A 17,166-nucleotide genomic window follows, 5' to 3' on the forward strand; every position below is an offset into this window, starting at 1 on the left:
TCATTAAAAACTCGTCTCCGTCCGCGCGGCGGATATTTATGTAAATAATGGCGATCCGGTCGGCTGGCGACTTTATCGAACCGCCGTTAGGGTGTCCGCCGGGCTATGAAAGCCACTTTACAAGCCTGCGAGGGGCGGAAAGGGCCACTCCGCCTCGCACACCGGTAACAAGAACGTACGATTAGTCTGGTGGCCGGGTCCACGCCCGGATGGCCGACGAACATTTTCATAAAAACGCTTTACGACCCCCGGTGTTTCAGGACACCGTCGGGTTTGGAGGACGTTAGCAAGTACCCGGAGCTCTTCGCGGAGCTGCTGGCGAGAGGATGGTCGGAGAAGGACATCCAGAAGCTGGCGGGCCTCAACCTGATTCGAGTCTTCAAGGCGGTCGAGAAGGTAAATTCTTCCACAGGAAACTCGCGTCGAGGAGAAGCCGTAGGGCAGTCGTTGCGACCTCGAACGCGCCCTCCGGAATATCTCGATGTACTGTAGCACGGGTCAAAAGTTCAATTATCCGAGAAAACTAGAAAACTGTGCTATCCTGCTTAAATCTTTCAAATCGGGAAGAACGTGTGGATATTCGCAAGTTATAAAAGACTACCAAACGACATCGAAACGCGAATGATTTTTAACCCTTTCATAGGCAGCGTCTTTTCCCAAAGTTTCTTAAAAATGCATCGCGCTTCGGTACGATCTCTTACCAGCTTGGTTCAGGGTACTCTAACAAGCCCGGTTCAACAAAATCTTCCGCAAACAAATACTCTCTTCGACGAGAGATACACCGATCGAAGAGAATCGCGCGAGGTAAAAAGCGACCGAGAACGCGGTGCTTGCTGAAACGATGTCGAATTCAAGACGGCGAACGGCAAACAAGAGCAGACGAGGTTAGAACCGCGCTGAATGTGCAATCGGCTTGATTTTCGCCCTCGCGAAACCAGTGTTCGATGAAAGCGACAGATTCGCGAAAAATCATCCGGACGACGTAGTTCCTGGCGCAAAATAACCGATGGCCAGAAACCAGGTTAGCCGAGTCGACCAATATCGGATTTAATAAAGCACACAAATCATGCATCCGCCGCGGACGCGGCCGGTGCATCGCCCGGCGCGGCGGGACGGCTGCGGGGCGCGCGATTTTTGTTCTTTTGGACCCCTGCCAATCCCAGAACCAGCTGGCCCTATCCTCCTCTACCTATTCGGGCCATCTCTGGCATGATTTTTACCTACACCGGTCGACTCTGTGCGCTCGATGCACGCTGCGAGTCCTCGCGCGTCTCGTTGCTGTCGCTTTCGACGCCGAGTCTGTCTCGCGTCAAAGTTAATCTTTGTCCGAGCGAATGGAATCGACAAAAGGGTCCCGGGCACCCTGGCTGGGGTGCCCCGTAGTGCCACAATTTTGCTGCAGAATTGCGAAATAACTGAAAATGTAAAGTCCCTTTTTCTTTTGTTTCGAACATCTGGATTTGCTGTCTTCAATACTATTTTCGTACACTCGAAAATATTCCGCTAGATTTCCACGACACGTTCGGCAAACCGTCGACGCTTCGTCGAAGTTGCGTTCGTTTCGTTCGAAAGCCGGACAGCATCTTTCAAACGCAGTTATTGCCGTCGCGATGCGATCATCGGACTGAAAACTGAAAGAACCCGAGAACTTTGAAGCTCCGGGGACACGGTTCACGGTATCACGGTGGGAAAATGCATTTTCCGGGCACAGCAAAGCTGGCCGAAAATAGTCGGGATAATTGAACTACAGCCCGTGCCGCGTCGTCCTAAAAATATTCGAGCGAGCGCGAGCGTGTCCCGTTTTTTTTTCCGCCGTGTGCTTGGTCAGCTGCAGGCGCGGCCTCCTGGATCTGACAAGCACCCGAATAAGAGACGAATAGTAATTTGTATCGCGTCGTGACGTTGCATTTAAACCCACGGTTTTTACCGGCGGAACATTAATTTTAAACTTGCCCGGCTTTGCACGTCCGTCGTTTCAACGCGTCTTTTTGCCGGCCGCGTCCGCCTCCGCCTTCGGCGCCGCCACCCCTCGCGCGTCTCGCCCCGTCGTAAAATAACCATTTGGCAGCGAATGAAATCAAAAGCGTGCCGTGCCACCGAGAAGACCCCGCGACCGGCGGGGACTTCGGTTCAACAGAATATTCCTCGGATTACACGGTCCGCCCGTAACGCGAGAAATTACGCGCGTAAACAGCGAAAGCGCGCCGCTCGACGAGGTTCGCGCGGCTCGGCGCGACGTAACTGGCAGGAAATTACCGGCGATAATTTAATCACCGGCCCGGGAGGTGCGAACGACGGTCGCAAAACCGAGTTTATTGACGCGTGATCGTAACGAGGCCGGCCGGCCTAATGGGAAGGGGCTGCGTTGTAATTGGGGTTACACCGCCGGCACCGACGCGCCCCCCCCCCCCCCGAAGAAATTCGAGCCGACTCGTCATCGACGGAGGGCCCACTGTTTCGAGCGACAATGGCCGAACCGTCCTATCGATCCAATTAACGGTCGCGTCGTTTGCCTCCGAATAGTGCCGACTTCGGGCTTGCTCGAACACGCGCGCTCTCGGCTACGGACAGCCGTGGAAAGGACTTTTTGCGCGCACGCGTTCGTAAAAGTAATTCGAACGAAATTCCATTTGTCGGAATCTATCGGTATATCGGTGGAACAGAATAAATCTGCGTGAGCGACACCGAGGGACGGGAACTATGAGCGACGATACGTCGAACGCGAAAATAATGAAATTCGGCGCGCGGCCGCAGATTCGATCGAGCACATTTTTGTCCAGGATGAAAAACAATCGCCTCGCGGCGGTAATTGGAAGCTGAAACGACCGGGAAACAGATCGAATAAAGTAAATTACAATGGAACCGTAATCTCGTTCGGCCAAGAGAAATTCTATCAAGCCGGGCCCGGTCAAGGGCGGAGTTAGATATTGCACGGGCTGCTGGAAATTCGTGTCGGACCGCGGAGAAGCAGTTGGTCAGCTTCCTGTGAAGAGAACGTTTCTCTTACGAGGCAGGCAGCCTCCCGCGGCCGAAACGTCCAGGGGACCGCGCGAATTTCGAGCACAAAGGGCCGAGGGCGCGTGGAAGCTACGCGCGCACCTTACTTGCTGGCGCGGCGTGGAACACCTGCCCGTTTCTCTATGTTCCGCGGGCCGCGCAAGGCGCTTTGAACGATTTTAATTCGCAGCCTCGTTAGAATCCTCGGACGCCGACTGCTCTCGTTACCGGCGCAACGGCGAGAACCGTCGTAATTGTTAAAACAATGGAACCGCCCGCCGCGGGAACCGGGCGGAACGATGACGGAAACTACCCACCCGGAATTGGATTTCGACGGCGTTCCCGTCGAGCAACAACGAAATTCGAGGACTCTTTCGGATTATTCCGTTATTCCGAAGACGCCGCGAAACGAACGGAAGACGCCGCCGTCGGCCATTGAATATTTATGGAACCGTCGCCGGGGAAAATTCACTGGAAAATTGAAACTCTTTAATCGTATTCGAGCGCCGGCGTCCCGCGTCCCGCTCGTAGAACCGAGTGTCCACGAATATCCTACGCGATCGTGGACTTGCTGATTGGCCGCTGTGGTCGGTCACGCAGCAGCGAAATGCAGCAACTCGAGGACTCCGACGAAGCGTAATTGCGGGTTAACGTGTCGAGAGAATCCTTGCGGGGACCGCGATGATTAACTGAGAAGTCGTTTTTAAACTGTTCTTAGCCTGTTTTTAGCCTTTTCGAGACGGCACTTCTTTAAAAACACGTGGTTTTAGCTATTTTTCCAACTAGCAAGTCTGCATATAATTTGTAAGCTTCGACGAACGGCCTGAAAGACAATCTACAGCCGCTTTCTCGAGCGCTAGTTATTTAAACACGATTAAAAACAGAGATCTGGAAAGACGAGATGAATTTTACGTAGACCTTGAATCGTTGTTATCGGCGAAACTATGCGAATGGATTGCACAACTATAAACATTCTCCATCGAGGATTCGTTATGGATACCCCGTATTATTCGGAAAGTTGTCGAGCAACGACCTAACAAATTCCGAAACGGAAAGTATAAACAGTGGAGCGGGCGATTAAGCTGCTGCATAATTATCGAAGCTACGGAAGGATCGGTCTCGGGATGATCAGAGGATTCAGCGAAGTTCCCGCGGACCTGCAGCAGCGTCAGCCCGAATTTCGATGCTCGATACACACCGGGGTTCTGATAAATGTGCAAAGCTCCTGGGGATCGCTGCGCGGAGAGCTACGAGTAATCTGAATAGCGTAGAATGCAATTATTCCGATTTCTGTAGAACGGGGAATCTAAAACGTACCGATAAAGGATTCGCAGCAGAAACCATTTTAAAGGCATTAATGGGGAGTAGTTTTGATGCAAATTTCCCGGCCACGCCGCGGATTTCTGTTTCCCCAGGGGGAAGCACGTTTTCTATAGATCATTTTATAGATTGTGTAAAATGAAAGGAAATGTATTATAAAACATTGCCGTCGCTGGAATCGCGTTCCATAGATGGATCGAAGAAAATCTGGTCGGTACAAGAGCGAGAGTTTCCCCACGGCTTTCGGAAATAATCTACGCAAATGGAATGATCCGACGAGCTCGTTTTAATTCCGATTTAATTTTTCTCGCGTAATAATCGCACCAACAGAAGAAACCCAAAGCCGACGAATGAGGTACGATGTGAAAATGAAATTAAAAACGGGGGCGAAATTAAGGGGACCGACCAATTATTTACTTTCTAGAAGAACAATCGAAGAATATGCGTATATTTACGGAAGTAATTGCGCCGTTTCCATCCCGGAAATGAAGTCTCGCACAAATTTGTCTTCGCGGAAGCAAAGAAAACGAAGTAATTTGCCGTTTAAAGGGTTCATGGCTGAGGAAACAGTCTCCGGAGAAGAACTTCGAGAGGTCGCGTCGCATCGAGCGGTGCTTCAATAAAACGCAGTTTACACGAAGAAAATGAGAAGCATCCGGTCTAATGGCGAAACGGCTCGTTTTACGGCAGGCGAGCATAGTTATTTGCAGGGCTCGGCGTAGTTCGTCACCGGAAAATATGCGCTGTCCTCAGAAACAGATAAGAGGCAGCGAAGCGTTCGAAAACGTAGGATGCGCCGTGCGCTATCTCGCGACTGCGAGCGGCCGCGATGACCGATCGCGCGTACCGCCTCGCCTCGCCTCGCCGCAAAATAAAGGGCCTCGTTACGGCTCGAAGGCCGGCGGGAGAAAAAAGGTAGCACGGTGTTGCGTTTGATTAAAACGGTTGAGAATTTATGGACAATATCTTCGGCGGGACGGCCGACCATCGCGCGTCCTTGCCCCGGGAATCATCTCGGCGTCCATTAACATTTTAATTTCCCCGACGATTTCCCGGAGCGTTCCGGCACGGCGCGGCAACGCGCTGGCAAATGTTACCCGGCACGCCGCGCCGCGAGGCCAGAGAAAAGTGAGAGAGGGAGGAGCAGGAGAAAAAAGAAGAAATTCAATTTGAAGATAAAACGCGCGGCAGGAGCACGCATTACGGGCCGGAGACGTTCGCAATGTCGCCGGGCGATGCTTTATCACGGGGTCTCGTGAAACGCGAGGCCGGCAATAAAGCGGGATTTGATTACAGCCGGAATTGTCGCATCCACCGCGCGACTTGTCCACCGCGATCCTGTTTTTCTTCGCGGTTAATCCTTCCGGAGATCCTTCCGGCCGACAGCGTCATCTTTTTACGCGTCGCGACCGTTTTACTCGGACGATGCTCTTAAATCGGAATTAGCGTGGAGTCCGAGGGCCGGATGGAAGCTTCCGGGGTATCGCGTTAACATTTTTCCGGATCGCTCCGGTTGTAAAGACGCCGCCGCGCGCCGTGGGAATGACTGCGGCCGGGGACTTTTTAAGGATACCGCGGCTGATGGATTCTCCTAATCTCTTTGGAACGCGAACGCTCGAGGGAATGTTTTCTCGCGGCTCGAGGAGAGCGAGTCGCTTTCTAAATAGCGTAGCTCGCTCGGTTGTGTACTTTGGCTGGGGAAAAATGTTTCTTCGCTTCGGGCACACCGCGTATTATGTACACCAAGATGCGATCGGTTGCGGCGGCGAGCGAAATAAATAATTACGTTTCCCAGCTTCTTTTATCCGTGCCTGACGCGAAAATTTGAAGACGACTGCGTTTCACAGATAACTTGTACGCAGAGGCGTAATTCTTTTGTTTCACCGACGCTCCAATTAATTGCAACTTTTGCACAAATTCGCTAACGCGTTGTCCGGTAAACTGGTTCCAAGTTGTTCGGTTTCGATGCAAGTTACGAAAGCACGCAGATCCGGAATCGTCGAGCAAGCAAACGCGAGTTTGGCCTCGCAAATATCGAGAACGAAGTTCCGGCGACCGCGATCGTCGCGCAGGAAAGCGAGAACATGCGGCCGTGCGTCGAATAAAAAGCAATAGCCATCAAGCTCCGTCTTCCGGAACCGGTTCGCCCCTCTATCCGGCAATGGATGCTCGAAGCTCCAGGAAATATGTACGCGTTCGCGGCGCGAAAGGAGGGCCGCTGTGCAGGGGCTGTTCAACGATTAAAAAGCAAAAACACGAGACAGGCTGGAAAAAAGGCGGGCTCAGGCTGGAGGAGAGAGAAAAAAGCGTGGTGAACATCGGTTACGCGTTCGCCGAGCGTCGAAAGCTTCGGGCCGACCGTAATGGCCGTGGAAGGTTAATGGGCTTACCGAAAATTGATGGTGGCTGTGCAGGGTCGCATGAAATACGCGCACCGCGAACTTTTTCCCCTGCCGGATGGCTTTCGCCATACAATCGCCCCCTCTCTCGCGCACACTCTTGCTCTAGTTCCCTTTCTCTCACACTCTCTCTCTCTCGCTCTCTCTCTCTTATTCTCTCTCTTTCCCTCTCGCTGCTCTACCGACCGACGATGGCCAAGCGTGATTTTTCCTGAGAATATTCGCGACGCCATGTGCACCGTACGAGTCTCGGGCCGACCTCGCTCTACGAGCTTTCAGGAACCCGAACCACCGTGAAAATTGATTGGCTTTTTCTCTCCGACCAGCCATAGGTACCGGGAAAATTTCCGTTCCGCTTAAAAAATCTCCGCTGCACGATCTCGGGCAGCCGAATACACAACTGTCGCGACCCTCTCCGCTTCCGGTTTGCTCGTAGGACTCTTTGCAACGGTGTAGAGCGTAGAGTGCTCCAGGATTTGCCTCGGTTGCTTTATACGAGTCGCATACAATTTGGGTTCGAGCGTGGCTGGTCGTTGGATACTTTGATTTACTCGGTTTCCAAGCGATTTTTAACTAGAAGACTGTTTCGTGTAAATTAAGTTGTACGAAAGATTCGGTTCGAGTCGCAATCTCAAACCGATCACCAGATATATAATAATTGCTTTACTGGTTGCTATCGGTTTCAGATTATGATACGCAACAAACATATCGATACTTTTGTTACCGATAAATTATATAATAATTGACGATTCGTTTAAGGTACGTAGAACGCGTAGAATAACATCTTGTAATCCATGATTTGCATTCCTGAGAAAATTAATGCCGAACATACCCGAACGCTTCCAGTATACGTATTCGACTATGCGGCCGACTAATGCCGAATGATACTACTAGCAATGAATATTGACGACGGTATTATCCGTTTCCTGCCAATTTTACCATCTGTTAAACATTAATCTACGTCGAATTATTCAACAGAATTAATGGAATCGTGTAACTATCGCGATTGACAAATGTTACCGCAAACTGAAACAACGGCGATGAAATATTGCATCAAATCGCGGCAGAACAAATCGTTAAAATTTCCTCAACGAACTCCCAATATCTGTATGCCCGTGCGCGTCGGATCACGTGATTTATGCTTGCATAATTTATTGTATAGTCAACGAGTCGCATTCCACGCGAAACTAAGAGTATTAAGTGGCATCGCGACTCGCGAGGCATTTGACAAATCAATCGCGTTGAACGCGAGTTATCTCGAGTAATTGTAAAATGAAAATGGACGGGAATCGCAGGACCGAGTTTCTCATATTTTAGACCATATGTTTATTATCGATCATTAAAAAGCGGATAAGAGATACCAAAGTATAGACGCGTTAGAAAATTCTACGAATTGTTGGATTTATCGAATAAGTATGCAAAAATTATCTTCCATATTTCCTCCTCGAATTCGCGAGCCAGTTTCGTCGCTCTCGATTGGGTGACTTTATTCGTCGTTTAATATAAAGTCATGGCTATACCGAAAAGCATTTCAAAGCGTTTTATTGAACGAGCCAATTTTCAGTAAGAAAGCAGCTTCTCTTCAATATATCAAGATTATGAAAAGTAGAAACATATTTCGAATCAATTTAATTTGTCCATCGAACGCTTCCGCGAGCAACGAAATAGAAATTGCTTAAAGATTCGAGCGCTCCGTTACACTAATCAAAGAAATGTCTGAATCCGCAGGTTCGTGACGAGATGGCGGCGGAAGGGATCGAGCCGCTCGAGGAAGAAATTCCATACGGCGACATAAGAGGACGAGATTACTGCCGCTACAACGTGAAGCGACTGATGGCGCCGTAGAAGGACGTCCTTCGGCCGGGGAAGGAAGAAAGGAAAGGAAATAAAGGAAGAAAGAAGAAGAAGGAGCTTGCCGAGAAGAAGAGGATCGCGGGAATCGAAAGATCGTTGTCTAGGCGAGAAAAGCGGCGAGGAGAGAGAGACTGCTCTTTAGAATGGTCTCGATTCCGCGCGGCCTCGCGTCAGCGAATGTCCCCTTTCTCTGCAACCTTTTCTTCGCGTTCTAAGTAGATAGGCAAACTCGATCCTCATCGATGATTTCGGAGGACGCGGACAATGTCTGCCGGGGACAACGACGGAAGGAAGGAAGGAAGGACGGAAGGAAGGAAGGAAGGAAGGAAGGAAGGCTGGAAGAATCGAGGACGGTTCCCGCGTCCTCGAAGACCAACGCGCGAAGCTGTTTGAGCTGCACTCAACGATTTCCACGTCGATGCTGGAACCAAAACTGTTCTAGTCAATAATAATTAATACTATTATACGAAAATGTACACATTACGACCGATCTGGCGAGCGAGTGAGACTGTTCCGTGCGTGAGTGTGTGAGTGGGACGAGCGAAACGATGCTTGTACATACGGTACCTGAAGTCGAAGAACATATTGATCCTCCGGGGGTCGCGGGCCGGCCGGCGGCGATTCGCGGACACATTTCCATAGATACGCGGAAGACACATTTTCGGAGCCTTGTTCTGTTGCTTCCGGCAGCGAGTTTCGTTTGTTCGAGAGCGTCGGTCGCGAGAGCCGAGTCGTCGAGTCGTAAAAACATGGCCGGTTCGCTCGGACGGCTCGAGGAGGAGGCTAGTAGATGCCGGGTTAGACTTTGATGGAGCTCGGACGAAGAAGAACTCTCGTTTGCCGGCGAGAAGTGATGAACGCGTACTGCCAGTACTTTCCTACGATTTTGCACGATCGAAGTTGACCACCGCGCGTCGCTCTTATATCACGTACACGATCCGATGACTATCGACACGCGTCTCGTTAATCGTAAAAACCACCACTTTAAGACTCGTATATCGTATTAAACGCACCAGAATAATAATATCCTTTCTTAACGATGTTTTTACACTCGAGAACTTTTAATATAGCCGAGAACAAATTTTAAGGACTCCATCGAGGATAAACGAGAAAAATTGAAAACGGAACGATAAAAATAAGATAATACAAAAAAAAATGAAAAAACGAAGAAAGAGAGAGAGAGAGAGAGAGACGTATGATCGAATGATGAATCATCAACTTCCCTCGTGCCATCGATACAGAACACACGTCGTTGATATTATATTACATTTCACTCGAGCTCATCACCGAATTTTCCGTTCCGATTCTACAAAACGAAAGAAAAATGTATGAGAATTGTTTCGTATCGATCGATCAATTACGACCATTCGTGTGCAAGTAGTCGTGATCAACGAAGCGGCCAGCCTCGTGAGTATATGCTAACATTTCAAACGTTACTGATACCCGAAATAAAGGCAACGACCCAGCGAAAATGCGGTCGTTGTACAACTGAAATTGACTTGTCCGTTCTTGTCTCTTCATTGCCCCTCCTTTTCCGTTCGATTCGCGAACAACGCCCGAAGCATTCGGGCTACGCATCGAAGTAAATTTCGGAATTTATCGAACTCGAGATATCTTCGACTTCTGTTTAGATCCGTCGCGAAAGTTGAACTGCAGAATTTTATACGAAATCGGAGTAGATTAATATTTTAAACGACTCTTTGTTCGAAAGATTTCTCAAGATTTTTAACACAGTTTAATTATACTCGTTCCATCGTTTTTTTCTTTTAATCGTGGATAAAGTAAACAGTTCTAGAGAATAAATACGAATATATTATTTTGTTAACATGATAAAAGTATTATCTTTTAACAGCTAGCCTGGTAGAAGTAATTCCTGCTCGATTCTGAATCAACTCTGCGACTTGTGAACTCCTTAAAACTGGCATACGCCGTGACTGGAAGTTGAACGCATCGCTTTTCTTAACACGGCAAAATACTTGTTAAAGATTTTAACGAGCTTGCGTGCTCGGACAAACGATGCATCGAAAGACCTGTGCTTCCTTTCGATCGCGCAGATAACGTCGAACGTTCATCGAACGCACCGTTTCCATAACAAGGTAAAAATCCAAACTCGCGAACATAAATTCGCGACGTTTCCTGCTCGGACAGACAGTACGGGAGGAGCTCTTTTCCCTGGTAACAATAAAAGTGGATGATAATGGAAGATTACCGAGTGCTACACGTGGCACAATAGCGACGTGGAAGACAAAGAGCCGGGGCCGGAAGTCACTGTCCAGCGAAATAAACGCCGGTTGTAAATGAAGCGCAACGATTCTCCAATTTACGAGTAACAAAGGGCCGCGCTCGTTGCTGATTCACGCAACGCGTAGGAGCCAATCAAGTGCAAAGCACACGCGTTGAAATCGTAAACGCAGGCTCGGTTTATTGGCATTTCGGAATCGTACGTGCTGTAAATTCCGACCGGGGGCTTGATTAGATTCTCGTTCCCGCGGATTCGATAATGGCTGATTACCTATCAATCGGATGAATCAATCGAGCCGCGAACAAAGTCCCGCACAACGACGGTATCGAACGTTCGAATTTTATCCTCGATCGGCCCCCCGGCGTGGCCTCGCAATTATCCTTCGCCAGAAAAATTCGCGTGTCGCGCTTCGCATTCGAACGCGCAATCTGTTGCATCGGAGAACGCCGAACAATTATTCCGTAACATAAGCTCGTTTACCTTGGAACGCGATCGTTCAGTTTCACGCGTTGCTCGTGAATTCTTCATTTTTTTTTTTACAACAATTATCGGGTCCAATTCCATGGAGCCCAAAGTTTCCTCGACCAATTGTTTATCGAGAGATGAAATCATGCGGCACTTATTGCCTTCAAATACGAAGCTTGGTAAATATTGGACAATTTTCTCGTTCGGAGACTTTAGCCGAAACAATTTCGACTGGGACGTTATCGATGGACCGCGGATTTGTATGCGAAATAAAAATTGTATGCAGTAATTACAAGATACAGGAGCTATGTAGACTTTGAATTCGTTCTTTAATCATTATAACGATTGCTAAACATTTTAAATGTTCGAAACGTAACAATTGCGGCGAAGCATATTCGACGAGAAGGTGCCAAGTTTCGCGCGCCTTATCCGCTTATTAATCCATGAATTTTCCTTCGGCCATTAGGTGGTCGGTTAACTTATTAAAAATTTTCCCTCGTAACCGACCTGTCCGCCGTAGTTCTTGCTCGTTCCCATTATTACTCGATACAATGAAGGCGCGCCAATTTTCTTTTTTTTTCTCTCTTGCCCCCGTTCTTAAAAGAAAGCACGTTAACGTCTTCCGAAAGTCGCGAGGCGGAAGTTTAAATCAGATTCCGCGAGCCGCAAGGGTAACGAGTTTTCGCTTTCTAATCGTTTAAAAGTGGCCGGAACAAAAGTGTCCCGCGAAAGTTTGAAAGGCGGCGGCGGTGGCGGCGGCGGCGGTCGGAAAAAGGACGCGGACGAACGAAAAGGAGTGCCGGAGGAGCAACGTTCCCCCGGTGATAATTAATTTCCACCTCCGTCGACCAGCACCCCCGGTCGCCCGCCCTAACGAGCTCGTTAAAAAGTTTTGACACGTTTAGACCCGGATTCGACTGCGCAAAAACCATTTAAGGTTCTTCCCGCGACGGGGCGGTCGGGCCGGGCCGGGCCGGGCCGGTCGCTGAATGAACAGTCTGTCTGCTCGTTCGAACTACCCTCGGTCCATTTCGCTTCCATCCTCTCCCGCCGGCCTGTCAGCCTCTCGGGGCCCGCACGCAAAGCTGATCTCTGCCGCAATAAAATATTGCTCGCTAAGAGGCGCCGCCGTCTCCGGAAAATTACGCCCTTTCATAGCCTGCGCTTGGAGCTGCGAACCAACTTCGAAATGCTCTCCCCGCGGCATCGTTTCGAACAGTCTTTTCCCTCGTAGCTTCCGAAGCTATGCGCAATATTTCAGAAGGTTTGTATCCGTTCGGTTCGCTTCGAACTTACAGCTGCAGAATCTTCGCTCATAGGTGAATTTATAAAAAAAACGAGAGCGAACAATTCCTTGCTCTGGAAATACAGGATAAATGTGATCGAGCACTCGAACTGGAACCGACCGACGAGTCGGTTCATCGAGAGGAGAAACGCGACAGCTTCCAGCCGATGTTCGATCGTTTTCGAAGTAGATGGGTTTCCTGTGAACCCTGTCTAGCCTAATGCCTGGTTTCAGCATTCCCGATGCAACACACCGGGCGAGGGGTCAACGAAAGCCTCCAACGGCACTATAGCAACTTACGGAATCGTTAAACGCAGGTGCGATGTTACCGCTTCGAGAGCTTGGCTTTACGGCGAATCAATGGCACACGGGACCTCTCGAAAGGGTGCGCACAGCCCGAGCGCTTACTCGCCGACGCTCGTTGGCGCCGTGTTTCGTCGCAGACCCCCGGATTATTACTGTTATTTGCGAACGAAATTTTGCGACACTTATAATATACAGGGTGTCCCAGGTTTTAATGTTCAAACTTTGTCAGTGTATTCTATGGCACAAAGTAAGAAAAAAATGTTATGTAAATATAGGTCATACAGAGCTCTATTAAGAAGTTATAACAAAAATTCGTTCAATGAAATGAAAGAGAATAGAAACGAAATTCGCACGGTCCGAGAAGAAGATATATCGTAGATAACGTTGCTGCCGTTATTAACACGAATCCAATCGTGCCGGTCAAATTGCTCTTCGCGGACGAACAGCAGGTCGCGATCGCGACGCTGCGTAGGCAACGGGGTCGCGAATCGTCCGACGATCCAGCAGAGAAAAAGATGAAACAGCCAAGAGAGGTCGAGGCAGAAACGAGTCCGCCTGAAACAGCGGCAAGGAAGTCTGGCGAGAGCCCGGTCTCGCTGTTTCCCTCTCGAGCGAGATATCTGCCGAGTTTATGCTAGAAACTCGACTTATAAATTTCATCCTTTAATACGGCCGGCCTCGTATTATACGAAACCCGGCGGCACTGTATCTCGCGGCGCCGCGGCGGTTCAAGAAATTCCGTGGGATCCGCGATACTTTTCGGTTGCCGCGGGATTCTCCCGAAAAATTCTTCCGACCGGGTAACGGCAGTTCTTCGGAGCCACTCGAGAACTTCCGACGGCCCGTAAATCAGAAGGAAAGATTCGCGGCCGCGCCGGGAAGAACTTTACAACCGGGCCCGGGTGACACGCGGCGCGGCTCCGTAACACGTTGGGAGAACACTCGGCATAAAGTTCCCGGCGACCGTAATTGCTGCGATTAGCGCAGAGACGAAGGCGACAAAGACGATGGCAAACGGGCTGGTTAATGAAACGTTGATCGACCCCGGTGGTTCGAAGTACCGCGACTAACGACGCCGAAGAGATCGATCGACCGAGCGAATCGAAATTGGTTATGGATCTGGAAACTTTCGAAATAATCGGGCGTCTTATCGCGAGAAATGTCTGATCGATCCTCGGCAGGTCGTCTGCCCGAAACCGTTTCATTTATAGGACACTACGTTGTCGATCCGTTAGGTCCGCGTCTTATGGAACATTATTTCTCTATTTCAATCGGTTAGAACGAAATAAGACAGTACCGATTTCTTCTATGAAAACGTCTATAAAAGCGACCTCGACGATTGTTTTCCAGGAGAACTGTCGATGATGCGAGAACGAACTTTCATGGGACATCTAGAGGCATTCTTTAACTACAAGAAGAAATTTTTGTTAGTTACATTTGTTTGCTCGTCCGTTAAAGACCGGGCGTTCGCGTGACCCTAATTTATGCGAGCAGAATCCTAACTTCTTTCAATCGTTCCGCAATCACCCTCCTCCGAAGAAATTTTCTGAATTTCTCCTCTTTCCTAGTAGCTCCCGAAGGGACCGGGCAAAAGGCTCGCGATCGGTTAAACGACGAACGCGAATCCGTCGGCTCGCCGCAGGCTATTAATTCCACTCGCTCTCAAGGATCGCAGCTGCCTCGATATTTCGAAGAAGGGACGAAAATAGAAGGAACTCGGGGGAAAGATCGTGGACGAGCGAGATCGAATAGAGGTGGCGGCGGGTCGCATCGAATATCGGTGACCCGGATTCCGACGCTCGAGCCCGTAGGAAGATGAGGTATCAAGTGGAAGACAGAGTAATGACCGCGCGCGCAGGAGGGAAAAGTTGCCGGAGGGGTTGCGGTGTGCCTGGCCGAGGGTGAATTAATGCCGCATTTGCGTGGAATTTGCTGCACCGTCGGGGTCGGTTTCCGGCTTACACGATCAAGAATCAAATATCGGCTCCGGCAGGGCTGATCGTATCCCCGGCGCACCGGCGCATCGGCGCGACACGGCGCGACGGCTTTACGATTCGGTCAATCGTAAACCCTGATAGCCAGGACGCCGCATCCAGCTCCAGGGGCGACAGGAGGGCCGGCCCCTGGCTTCACGGCAAACCATTTCGAACGTCGAACCGCAAGACCGCGGCCCAACGTTTGACAGAATCCCTCTTCGTGAATATTATATCGACGCCGTGATTGAATCGGCCCGGCGCCCTCGAAGGAATATCGGCTCGATTCCACGATCTCGGAATAACCCTGCCGAACAAACGATTCCAGAATTTGCGCGACCCTTCTATCGGGAAACCACGGTTTCGTTACCGAACTAACGAGATCCGCGAGAAAAATTTAACCGTTCGACCGGAGCCTACCTTGGAACTTCTGTTTTTCCTTGGAACTTCCGCCTTGAAATGCTTTCGTCGATTTGGGAACAGTCGTCTCTCTTTCCTGGTAACCTCTGTCTCGATTAGTATTGTTCGCGAGGTACCGGCAACGTACCGTAACAGTTCTTTTGGAAATGTAAATGGCATACTTTCCGAGAGATAAGAAGAGCTCGAGCGCGCGTTTAAGACCCGCCAGTCAAACAGCAGCGGAACGAAACATTATGGGAACGGAAGGATTACTCTGTTAATAAATGCGCTTCTAGGCGCATTCAGAGGGCCCGTTATACTCGCGCAATAGCGTTAAACCGGCTTGATTCCGTTGGAAGCGGGCTGAAATTTTTAATCTACTTGGAACACCTGAAATTCATAACGCGAGCGAGTTATGTCCGCGTGAACGCGGAAGCCGGCCGCGGCCGCGGCCGCAACCATTGTACGGATTATCGAATTACCATACACTTTTCCTTGCCGCTTCCGTGTCCTCTCGCCGAGGGGCTTTTATTTTCCGCCAACCCCCGCGTGTGCCGCGACCGTATTCGCGTGTACGCGACGAACTTTCCGCGCTGGGTGGCCAGCACGCGCGACCCCGTCCTCGTCCCCGCCCCGGCACAACCCGTGTTTTCGCGAAAAAGAAAATTCAATGAGCAAGCTCCGAGGCGCGTGGAATTGTCCGTCGTTATCATTCGGACGCGTGGCACTCGCGATTACGCTTTTACGATTGTCGCGTGTGCTAGGAACGCTTCGCAATCTCGGCTCGAAGGCGTTCGAGCTATTTGAGCTATTATAGCTATATTATCTATATATATATCTATATATATAGATAGATAACATATATATCTAGATATATAGATATATACATATAGATAATATAGCTATAATAGCTCAAATATATATGTTATCTATAGCTATATTATCTATCTATTATAGCTATTTGAGCTATTGAGCTATATTATAGCTATTTGATCCTGGATTTTGACGAGCCTCCCTCGAGATGGAGATTTTTTTTTAGCATTGTGAGAATTTTCTGGGGACTTACCAATCCGTTTGCGTTCACAACGCTTTTAATTTTCGGTTCGAGATGCATAGGCGGCTGGGGAAGAACTTCGCCGCGTAATTGCCTGAAATAATGTACAAATTAGCGGTTATTATCGTCTGCTTTCTCATTTTTACCGTAGCATTGTACTACTATATTTCGTTTTTTTACCAGTGTATTGCAGATTTTCACGCGTTGAAATATCTGCGGAGAAAAAACCTTGTAGAAAACGAATAATAACGCGATCATTTCAAGCACGCGCCGTGAAAGCATTAATATTCGAAGTTTAATTATCGCTGCAACAATGGTTTCTATTTGTTCATATTTTCGTGGAAAAGCCTTTTATTGTCGCGGAATTTTCCCGGGAAACACTGTCTGCGGTTCCGGGAGCTTAAAATTGAAAATTTTAATCTAAAGTTCCCGCTTTAAATTAACAGCTAATGAGGCGGCCGTTCGTTTAAAATTGTTGCGATATTAAAGCAGGTGGAAACAAGTGTGACCACAACCGTAGGTTTTTATCGCTGTCAGTCTAGAATCTTGGAATAGCGTTCGTTAAATTGTTGGTGATATTAATTGTTCCGATAAAGACAATTATTCGCAGTACCTTCAAAAGATCTAAAACAAAGCATCTGCTAGCAAAATAGAAAAATAATTGCCTCGGTTTATAGTGGCATCGTGATGCAAAATTCACGTTACGGTGCAGGTTTCAATTACTGTATTTCAATTTACCGCATTTGGTACACACCGCGTGTACAAGATTTTAAGCGAGCAAGGTCATCGATGGCGTGCATTCGAACAACCATAGCCGCTTGATCTGGCAAAGGGATGAATGAAAGTGCCTTCTGGGACAGCTTATTGTTGCA

The 17,166-nt window shown here is 49.1% G+C and overlaps 1 protein-coding gene across 2 annotated transcripts in view; it reads left to right on the forward strand.

The window, feature by feature from the left end:
• LOC117218953 (dipeptidase 1) overlaps nucleotides 1-10,068 on the forward strand; it is a 124,221-nt gene extending 114,153 nt beyond the window's left edge. For both annotated transcript variants that reach the window (XM_033467719.2, XM_033467718.2), the window contains exons 10-11: nucleotides 261-396; nucleotides 8,445-10,068. In XM_033467719.2, the coding sequence (XP_033323610.1) occupies nucleotides 261-396; nucleotides 8,445-8,561 (253 nt within the window). In that variant the 3' untranslated portion in view covers nucleotides 8,562-10,068. The remainder of the gene's footprint in view (nucleotides 1-260; nucleotides 397-8,444) is intronic.
• Nucleotides 10,069-17,166: the final 7,098 nt, after the last annotated feature.

This window comes from Megalopta genalis, chromosome 3 (genome assembly GCF_051020955.1).
Source record: "Megalopta genalis isolate 19385.01 chromosome 3, iyMegGena1_principal, whole genome shotgun sequence".
NCBI classification, from domain to species: Eukaryota; Metazoa; Arthropoda; class Insecta; order Hymenoptera; family Halictidae; genus Megalopta; species Megalopta genalis.